Source organism: Poecilia reticulata, linkage group LG16 (genome assembly GCF_000633615.1).
Source record: "Poecilia reticulata strain Guanapo linkage group LG16, Guppy_female_1.0+MT, whole genome shotgun sequence".
NCBI lineage: Eukaryota > Metazoa > Chordata > Actinopteri > Cyprinodontiformes > Poeciliidae > Poecilia > Poecilia reticulata.
The window spans coordinates 15,814,563-15,825,891 of NC_024346.1; the positions used below are offsets into that span (position 1 = coordinate 15,814,563).

At 40.4% G+C, this 11,329-nt stretch overlaps 1 protein-coding gene across 1 annotated transcript; it reads left to right on the plus strand.

Annotated features, from left to right (window-relative positions):
* Positions 1 to 715: 715 nt before the first annotated feature.
* Positions 716 to 10,270, plus strand: fam189b (family with sequence similarity 189 member B). Its single transcript, XM_017309708.1, has 12 exons — positions 716 to 854; positions 998 to 1,114; positions 1,970 to 2,077; positions 2,219 to 2,379; positions 2,493 to 2,592; positions 4,112 to 4,184; positions 5,816 to 6,035; positions 6,115 to 6,461; positions 6,549 to 6,590; positions 7,517 to 7,692; positions 7,814 to 7,960; positions 8,050 to 10,270. Exons 1-12 carry the CDS (start codon positions 759 to 761, stop codon positions 8,299 to 8,301), a joined length of 1,839 nt encoding a protein of 612 aa, XP_017165197.1. The 5' UTR covers positions 716 to 758; the 3' UTR covers positions 8,302 to 10,270.
* Positions 10,271 to 11,329: the final 1,059 nt, after the last annotated feature.

Here is an 11,329-nt window from a genome sequence, read left to right on the forward strand (position 1 = left end):
TGCGTGTGTGTGTGTGTGTGTGTGTGCGTGTGTGCGTGTGTGTGTGTGTGTGTTGACAGGGAAAATATTATGCTACACAAAATGTTATGTGTGAATAAATGAGGCAGCATAGAGACACGCAAGCTTGTCAGAGTCAACTGAAGAAAGATTGAGCTAATTAAAGGACAATCATGTTTTTAGGAAAATACAGGGAAAACTAACAAAGACTTTAAGGGTGAGCATGAGAGTGATTGACAGCGCTAAGACCCTCCCCCTGATTCTGATGGTTTCTGACTGAATGGTGTATTTCTGCAGCTACCACAGGAAGAAGGCGAAGGGGCTCAATTTTTCTTAAATATTATTGATCTTATACTGTCACGACATAATGATAACTTTTTTTTTTTTTAAATTCATAAAAGCTACACACTACAGCTATAAATATGGTGCATAATTTATTAACTCGTTATGCAGGATAATTAATCCAGTTTAGAAACCATTACAACGATTTGAAATGCGTAATGTTTTAGTAGGACACTCTACCAAAGTGTCAGTTTAAGCTTTATAATATTGAAAAAAATAACACGCAGCCTTACTGCAAACATTCGGGATTCTTTCTTCACCTTTCCACTGACTGTTTCATCCTCTTTGTAATACAAACAGTGAAATCTGGTTTTGTGTCCTTTAGCGTCATCTGTTCTCCTTGCCTGGTCGCAGGGAGTTTTAATAACCCGCTCTAAATTAAGCATGGCCTCCGCATCCCTCCACAGGTGTCACTGTTCATGTTGCTGTCTGCAGTGTGTGTGATCCTCAGCCTGGCCGGCTCAATGCTCTCCTGTCAGAACGCACAGATGGTCAAGTCAATGCACAACTGCCAGGTATGTCAGAACTGCCGTCTTCCTTGTGCTGAAATGTCCTTTCAAGCAGATGCATTAGGAATGAGCCAGGAATAATTTGAATAATGTGAAAGAGCTCCAATCGGTGTATTACTGTGATTCACTCTGTATGATAATGTGTGTAGGTGGAGAATGGTCTCTGTGTGTGCTGTGCAGGCACTCAAGCCTGCTCCATGGTGGATGAGGATACCTTGGTTCTGTCCCAGAATGGTGAATGTCACTCAGTCAAACATCAGCTAAAGGTAAGCACTGTACGCTGCACATTTATTCCTGGCAAAAGTGTGTGTGTGTTGGGGGGAAAGCTTAAAATAAAAATATTTATTCCAGCATAAAAATAGACTGCGCTTTAGTCTTATATAATATATGAAAAATATTGGACCTCGTAGTGAGACGGATATTTTTTGCAAACTTTCTCTGGATCATCGGGAATATTGGAGCCTCTTCTATGTTCTCTTAACCTCTGCTCACCCAGGAGTGAGTTTTGTGCTCTGTCTCTTAATATTTCAAAGATGTCCCAGTCGATCACGGTTTCCTCCGACTGAAACTGACAGTTCCAGTTAAACTCCCAGTAGCGTTTGAGATGTTGGGGAAGAAATCATTTTTTCCCCATCTTGGTGCAGCTTTGCTTGTCACAGTTTTTGTTTCAAACTTACTTGTTGATCTCACTGACTATATAGACAAGTAATTTTTTTGTAGCATAATTGTAATTTCATGCTCTCTCGCCTTTCCAATTTTTAAGCTTGACTGAGAGAAATGATCCTATGCATAATGTCTATCGCATCATAACAATATCCTATGGAAACAGAAAGACATGAATTACTTATTAGGAAAGTTTAAACAAGTGTCTTTTTAACATTCTTTAACAAATTAAACATTGAATTTATAAAACATTTTCAGTGTTAACTACAAATTATTTATTATGGGGGTATTTACTCATCTTTAACAATGTTCCAAAACTTGTTTAGCACCCTACAAAATTGCCCTGACATAGGCAACATATGTGAGCATAAAGTGTTACATTTTAAATGTTATATAGCAGACGAATTACCCAAAAAATGTTTGAGTTGAGTTTTTTGTGAATGCCTTTTTCTGTGCAGGACCTCCTGTTCAGTGCGTGTGGTCTCAGCATTCTCTCCACCATCATTTGTACGCTGTCCACTGTGACTTGCAGTATCCACATATTCTCCTTGGATCTCGTGCACCTGGTGAGCGCGCCGACGCAGCACATTTCATTTAAGTGGCTGATCGTTTTTTTTTTACGATGCAGCAGAGTCACATCTAGAATTCAAAGTATCAGTTTTAAACACAAACGAAACCTTAATGCATCCTCTGTGGTTACCGCTCAGCTCGCCCCTCATCGCTCCCGCTCAGTCAACCCAGAATGCACCACTCCGCAAGACGCCTTCCTGACCAACATCATGGACTTTGAGGAGTTTGTGCCCCCCATTCCTCCTCCTCCCTACTACCCCCCTGAATACACATGCAGCTCAGAGACAGACGCTCAGAGGTGCTACAGTGCTTTTGTGATATTATCAATCTGTGTGTTCTGTAATAGCCATCGTGTTTATAATGTAACACACACTTTTAAAGAATGATTAACGTGTTTGCATCAACATCCAGCATCACCTATAATGGCTCCATGGAGAGTCCTGTCCCTTTGTACCCCACTGACTGCCCTCCTCCCTATGAAGCCGTGATGGGCCAAAGAGCTGCAAGCCAGGTGAGCTGCTGGGTACACGCAGTACCATTGGACATTTGCTCATAATTACTCCTACTTCGGATATTTAGAGAAGAAAACATTACCTAATTTTGATAAGAACAAAAGTTAGCAGATGAAATTAATTTAAATAACAGGGATGCTGGTGCATGAAAGAGCAACGAATGAGCTTTGATCAATCTTCACAGTAGCTTTGAAGGAATTACCCCAGTACTTTCTGCAACTTTCTTGAAACTAACTGGGTACTTTCCAGCAACTTACTAGATACTTCCCTGGAACCTATAGTGAACTAACCAGACACTTTCCTGGAATGTCCCTGGAACTCAAAGACTTACCAGGTACATTCCTATAAATTATAATATACTCTCATAGAACTTACCAGGTACTTTCCAGAACTTTTTTTAAGCTTACTGGTTACTTTTTTTAGGAATGTATCCGGTACTTTATTACATTTATTAGATAATTTTCAGAACTTTGTCTTGTAATTTACTGAGTATTTCACAGGATCTTCCCTGGAATCTATTTGTCACTTTGTAGGAACTTGTAAGGCAACTTCAGGAACTTACTTGGGACTTTAAAAAAATTTATGTACTTTCCTGAACCTGCAGTGTACTTTCCTAAAACATGGGAAAGTGCCATGTAAAATCCTTGAAGATACGTCTTAAGTCGCTTCCATATAAAAACCCACTTTCTGAAAGTGTCCAGTGAGTTATACAAAATACCTACAAGACAAAAATGTTGGGAACCACAAACTCCCTGGTTTAAACATGCAGAAAACAATGATTTAAGACTAAAAATTGGAAGTAATTGGATTTGGCCTGTTTAGATTTAGTTTTAGAAATGAATGATAATCCATCCATCCATCCATTTTCTTGCACCCTTTTTCCCTCAGTGGGGTCGGGAGGGGTGCTGGTGCCCATCTCCAGCCGACGTTTCGGGCGAGAGGCGGGGTCACCCTGGACAGGTCGCCAGTCTGTCGCAGGGCAACACAGAGACACACAGGACACACAACCATGCACACACACACTCATACCTAGGGCCAATTTGGAGAGGCCAATTAACCTGACAGTCATGTTTTTGGACTGTGGGAGGAAACCGGAGTACCCGGAGAAAACCCACCATGGCCGGGAATCGAACCCAGAACCTTCTTGCTGCAAGGCAACAACTCTACCAACTGCACCACTGTGCAGCCCCCGAATGAATGATAATCCATTTACTTCTTATACCGATTAAGATGAACAACAATTTTCTCCCCCAAAAAAGCTCATAAGACAAAAAAAAACTGAGACGCAATCATGTGAGACTGAATTTCACAAATGAAGTGAAAATAATAATATTTTTTGCTCAATTAAAATAATGTTTTATCCATTAGCTTTTAGGAAAATGGTACATTTAAATATTCAGAATAACAGAGATGTGATTGGCAGTGCTAAGCTTCTATACGTCATTCTGCAGCATCTTTCTTCATTTTGTGTAATACATCCTTTGACTGTCCTGATCCTTGTCTCTTGTGATTGTCAAGGCAACCGTGTTTGATGCCCATGGTACTGAGCTGTCTGGAGAGAGAGGGACCTCTACAGCCTTTAGCGGAGAAGGTGCAAAAACAGTCCATCCATGTCTGTCTGTCACGTTGAAGTGTGTAGAATATAGGTAAATCGAGTCGTGTAGTTGCATTGAAGATGTAAATGAAGACAAAAAGTCCAAGAAAAATAGTGGAAGCTCATAATAAACTAGAAATGGCTCTTTTGCTGTTTTGATATTCAAACAGCAACCAATAAAAATCCCAAATCAAAACCAATAGAAGCACAAGATTACATTGCTCTCATGCAGTGGGAACAGGAAGTTTTCAGACCCCTTTAAAATTTTTGGTAACACTTTATTTGAAGGGGGTGAAGAAGACTGACATGACACTGTCATAAACATGACATAACACCTGTCATGAACATGAATAAGCCTTCATGAATATTTATGACTGTTGTCATAAAGCGTCATTCATTAAATTATGACACTTTTAATACAAAGTTGACATTATTCAAAATGTCTTTGTCATGACAACTTGACATTAACCAAGAAATCATTACTGATATAAATTTGTTATAAAAATATTACTGATTGCACTTTAAAAATTAGGTATCTTTATGTTCTTAAAGGTAAAGTTTAAACAGTAATGATTTCTTGGTTAATGTCAAGTTGTCATAATAAAGACATTTTGAATAATATCAACTTTGTATAAAGTCTCATAATTTACCGAATGACACTTTATGACAACATAAAGTGTTGTCATAAAGTGACAACCTCCAACCTCCAGGTTGGAGGTTTTGCCTCCAACCTGGAAGATTGGAGGCAAAACTAAACTGTATCACCATTAAGAATTTAACCCACCAAAACCCAAAGCCCCAGTTCTATGAGGAGAAGTAACCACAGAGCATGACGCTGCCACCACCATGTTTTACTATGGATGTCATGATAATGCGCAGTATTGTTTTTGTGTCAACTTTTTAACTTTTTGGAGTCGTTGTCCAACACTTCTAGTTTGGTTTTATTGGACAATGACCATAGCACATTCTCCTACAATTTCAAAATGAGCTAGATGGTTTTTCTAAGGAAAATGCTTCTGCTCCATTTCCTAGACATCAAACCACCAAGCAGCCAAGCCTCATTAAAACCAATTAAACTCAAGAACATCATCTCAGATGTGGGATGGGGAAATCAGAAGCAGGCAGGGCTGGCCACTGGTTCTGCATTTTCACCATTAGTAGATGACTCTCCTCATTGTGCTGTGGAATATAAATAATAATGTGTAACATTATGTTTCTGTATAACCCCAATGTAAAATGTGCCTTTAACTTCTTTAGCTAACAGTTGGAAATGTGAGATATTATCGTACTTTTGGTTTAGGACAATTTAAAAATGAAGCATAAAGCTGCTTCAGTAATAGTACACACTATGACTGGAATTTAGCATTTTTTCTTAACTGGGAATGTTATTTAAGGTAGTGGCTACTAATATTTAGAAATTAATTTAGTGTTAAATTATTTAATATATCACCACTCAAAAATAAATATGAAGATTTAGATTAAATCTGCAGTTTTATGTAGATACATTTGAGAAATTAACTGAACATTCTAGGGTTTTCCTGAATAATAAAGAAAAAAATATTTATTTTTCTTGTTAGTATCTATGGATAGTGGTTCTCTGTTAATGTCAGAGATTGTGGACATCCCAGATGATTCCTCCCCGTCTGAAGACTCCTGTTTGCTGGAGGTTGGGATAAGGAGCCATGGGGGCAACAGGACCTGTGCTGACAGGGGCGACGGCTTCTTCCGCAGTCCACATTGTCAAACACCAGAGAGTCCACTGGCAGGAGGGCCCAGGGCAAGACGGTTCCTCAGAGGGGAACGGTCTAATTCCTGCTCCTCGCCTAGCACAGCTACCAATACATACAGGTGAGAAAAAGCTCCAAAAAGTTACAATTCCTCCTTAAGTTTTGAGGAGAAATTTTAACTCTCCCAGTCCGTTTTCCAGGTCTCCTGTGCTGCACCGCCAGGCTGTGTTAGCTAGCAGCTGTTCCCAGCTGGAAGCAATAGGAAACTCTCCAAATCAACAGCAACGTTTCATCCCAGAGATTCAGGTGAACCTCACCGACCCCTCAAACCAGGAAGCTGCCCCGGCCTCATCTGTTCCCCCTCCATCGTCTTCCTCAGCCTGTGAGCACGGGAACGGACTGCTCCCTCCTCACGGGACCCTTTACCTCCGACGAAGGGCTGAGAGAAGTGACAAACATGGAGGGACCGTTAGAAGACAGAGTGAAGGCTTTTTACGCCTTATGCGGTCGCACAGTGAGCCAGGCCTCGGCTCTTCAACAGACACAGGTGAGGCGAGGATTAACGAGAAAACATTTACTCCAGTTTTACAGTGATGACAAAAATATGCTTTTCTTTTCCCCTTTTTTGTTCCAGTTGACTTTGGGTCCGGAGGCAGCAAGGCTTCTACAGACACAGGTAAGAGCTTATATCCAGAGGAAAATCTCCTGTTCTACCACATCCTAAAGGTGCCCTATTGGATCAGGTTCTGGCAGCTGTGGAGGCCACAGTCGTTGTCATGTTCAAAGCAGGTTGAGATGATTTGACCTTGGTAACATGAGATGGATCCATGCTTTCATGTTATTTATGGTAAATTCTGACTCCACCATCTGAATGTCACAGCTGAAATTGAGACTCATCAGACCAGAGGATGTTTTTTCAATCTGTTATTATCTGATTTTTGCGAGCTTATGTGAATTATAGCCTCAGTTTCCTGTTCTTAGCTAACAGTAGTGGCAACTGGTGTGGTCCTCTGCTGCTGCATCTTCCCACTTTACTTTGACCTGTGATACAAATAAGACTCTTCTTCTCCATACATTTCCTGCCCAGTGGTTGTTTTTTTTCTTTTCCGGACCATTTTCTGATGGTTTTGAGTGAAACTCCTACTCTATCAGTTTCTGAAATCCTCAGACCAGACCATCTGGCGTCAACAACCACGCAACGTTTAAAGTCTCTCATGTTCACTTTGAATCATAAGTCAAAGTGAACTTGACTTGTTCAGTTCACTTTGCTTTTTGTAAGTTTATTAATCTTACAAAAACACTTTGATTAAACAGACACTCTTCTTAATGTCTTCATAATCTCTTCTTACCACTGCTTAGGATACCTTCCTGACTATAAGTAAAAAAAAAAAAGATCTTGTATTAAACACACAGTCTTAAAGTTGAGGGAAGAGACAAATCTTTTGGCGTAATTTGGCACTGAGTCACAGCTACGTAATTGGTTGTTTCATCAATTGCCTTAACAAGCAATTGAACTGGTGTACCTAGTAAATATGAAGGCGCGTGCGCGCTCTCATTGTAGAACGTAACACTTACAATTTCTGTCCTTTTTCGACTTCAAAGCTCCGTCTTCCGAAGCGTGTTTGTTGCCTCGCTCTTCTGTGGCTCCTCCTTCTGCTCTGCCAAGTAAAGGTGGGATTAAGACAGCAGCCACAGGTGTGCAAATCCCCCCTAAACCTGCACCCACCTCACCTATACGTATACCTAAAGACTGCCACCGCTCTCTAGGAGACCTGAAGGTAAATCAGGTATCACTTAGGTACCAAAAATGAAGAAAAAAAAAAAACAAAAATAACTCCAAGCTCTGACATTTTTTTCTTTTCTTGCTTTTTTTTTTTTTTTTTTTTTTTTTTTTTTAAGGTTACCCGAGGTCTGGTGGCTCGCTTCCTGCAGCGCTCCAAGCGTAACCTGGGGCCACCCTCTGAGCATGCTGGGAGTACAGGACAGGGGCCAAAGAGGAGAAGTGGAGTTGAGACGGCTGGCTCTGACCACCTGTCTTCTGAGCAAGTATGACACCCAAACTCCAACCCATTTTCAGAACTTATTCAGCATCTCCAGCCTCCAGATCATCTTCAGCTTTATTAAATTACCTCCAGGTGTCGCGGACCCCTTGGAGCACCTGCCGCGGACACCCTAACGCTCACTCCCATCACCCTCACCGCCGGGGACATCACCACTCCCATAGCGACAGTAGACACAACCGGCACTACAGCAGTCGAGCGCCAGAAGGGATCCACCTGCGCAGCTGCGGAGATCTGAGCTCCTCCACTTCGTCGTTGCGTCGATTGATGGCGCCTCATGCGCCTCACGGGTCATCTGGAGCTCTCTATTCAGAGTCTGCGCTGTGACGAGGAAAGGAGGGCGAAGGAGGAAAGAGGAAGACAAGACAGCACGATTTTGGCAAAAGTGAAAACATTCAGAATTCTTTTTCTCTTCGTCGCCTCCATTTCCAGAGGTCAGCTGTGAAAACGGCTTTACTTCAGAGGTGCTTCTGATGGACTGAACGTCAGCGCAGAGCTCCGGCTTTCTTTACGAACAAGAAGAACAATGATCAGAAGAGAATGACCATTTACAGTACAATTGCATCTTTTTTTTTTCTACATCGCTGTTAGACCACTTCTTTGCTCAGGTGACGAGATTGAGGAAATCCTTATTTTTGTCTTCCATATATATTAAGAGAAATACCACCAAAAGCAGTCAGCTGAATACAGTGTCTCTCAAAAGTATTCATACCTGGGACTCCAAGAATTCTTTTTTCCTCAGATGAAAGTCTGAAGAGTATAGTGTACACTATTAATCAGTGCCTCTAAGTTGCACTTTGTAGGTCCGCCTTTTACCGAAATTGCAGCTTCCCCACTGATTGTTGCAAAGTTGCCCAAGTTTAGTCAAATTGGATGGGGAGAGTTTGTGAAATCCTGCCAACGCTTCCTATGTTTGAGGCCTTCGCAGAACAAAACATAGATAATGTTTGATGATTGTGGATAAATAAACTGTTGGCTTAACAGTGTTAAGGTTTTCTGGCCTTGGGTTTATAGAAATGATAAATTACACATAAGAAATTATCTATCCAGCTACTGGAACAAAATTAAACATGTTTGAAAAAAATAACAAATTGGCCTATATGTGTTGTTTTGGCAAATAAACACGTAGCAGTCGTTTCTTAATGACTTTACCAGAATGTCCTAATGCCCCCTAAAACATTTTCTTCTGCTGTAAACAACAGACAACACCAAATAAACCTATTGTCATGGACAGCCTTAATGCATGGCATTAGAAGGCGATTCAGTTGTTTTTTTTGTTCTTTCAAACTCATTCTTGTGAACAGTGATGCTGCTATAATGATAAATTTACAATATATCGTTCAGCTCTACTTACTGCTGACTTACGTTGAACTCTTTTCACTGATGAAATGACTTCTGAAGGCAAACAGTTGAACTGCACTCTAATTAGGGGTATAACTACAACTGTACAACACATTTTTCAGATGTTTATTTGTAAGAAAGTTTGGAAGCCATGCATCGTTTACCTCCTACGTCACAATCATGCACTAGTTAGTCTCGGGTCTGTCACATAATAGTCACAGAAGATTCATAAAATTTCATGTCGTAACAAGACAAAATATAAAAAATGTAAGTGGGGTGTGAATACTTTTGGAAGCCTCTGTTTAATGTACCATAAGATGCACCAGTGAGTTTGCACTTGAGGACAAATGCTGTTACAAAAAAGATCCTAAATCAGCTTTATTTTACTCTTCCCTCCCACCCGCTCTTTATTTTAAGAGTTATTTTTCGCCAATTTGGCAGCGTTCGCCTAAACAAAGCAACCAGCATTCCTTATAGAGACACCAATGGCCACCACAGACATGACTCCAGTGGTTGAATTGTACCACGGTGCGTGATATGCACACAAAAAGGTGCATGTTTTTTGCCACAGCTGCAATACTGCGGGAACCTTGTGCATTTGATTCTGCCTGTCCGCGTAACTAAGTAACAATTGCTCCGAATGTCTTTATCTGCATGTTTGCTTCTTTATTCTGTTTCTCCTCCCGCACACAGGACCTGCAATGCAGCCACTTGAAATGTTGGTTGAGGTCAGGGACAAAGTCACCTGCCAGGTGGCTCCACACGCGCCTCTGGACCTTGGCTACAGGAGGACGATTCTTGTCAGATGCGAACTGCTTTGAGAGGCTCTTGCAGTAAATGTTTCATGAAGTTCTGAATACGCACTGTGTGTTGTTACATTTCGGCTGTACAGTGGTTGTTTAAAGATGATTAAATGAAAAAGAAAAAAAACTCTAGAAGTGTATAAACACATTTATATCAGACTGGATTTTTAAGCTGGATACACTGACGTCAGCGAAGGCACATTTTGGAAACGTACAAGTATGCATCTACACTAGCAAACACAAAAACACAGACACACTCGGAAAGGCAATGGGATTTGTTTCTACCTCCTGTCTTGCATTAAATTTTATTCATTTAAAGAGACATCTGTATTGCAGGCCCACCTGGCTAAAACCTTTCACTCTGAATGATAAATGTACACTAAATATGACACTTATTTGAAATTTAAATGCAGTGTGGATAGAAAAGCTTTTACTGCAAGTTATGTACTTAAATATATGAAATAAATAATAGAAATAAAAAATAAAAAGTTGCTGTTGTTTAAGTGTTATGAAAGATAGTAATTTTTAAGACACCTGCAGTGAAACTCATGTTTGTCCCATTTATAGGTATGTTCAGAAGTTCACATATGCTCACCATGGTCATGGTGAACGGCTTTACAGTCAGACGAAACACAGTTACTTAATTTGTATCTTTGGACAAATTAAGGAGAGGCTTTCAGTTCTTTAAATCATTGAAGAGCATGGTGGTGGCTGCATCATGCTGAGGGTCTGTTTCGCTGCCTGTAGTGCTGATGCATTTTACAATGCAGGTGGAATAATATAGAAGCAGAACCTAGTTGGCTGAAAAATTGCTTAGGGACAGATAAATCCGACTAATGTTGAGTTTCTAGAATGGTTCTGATCGCAGTACTTGCCAGGTCTGTGTTAAATGGTGTTTTAGCAAATAGAAGTGTAGGAGTGTCTGTATGCGCAATTCTGACCCTGTGCGTATCAGAAAACACAGAAAACAAATTCAAATGAAGCATGCCATTCTTGTTTTTAAAGAATCCTCTAAGTCAACTCTGAAAAAAGATGAGTACAAGACAAACCTTAAAGCTGAAATATAATGACATTCCTGCCCAAACGTCTGACCAGAGCTGTAGGAGATTGTACACTAATATTTAAAATGTGGCATGGTCAAAGTCAGATTTAAGAAAAAAATTCAAACTAATATTCAAGTTTAAGAAGAAGTTACAGGATTTTATATATAT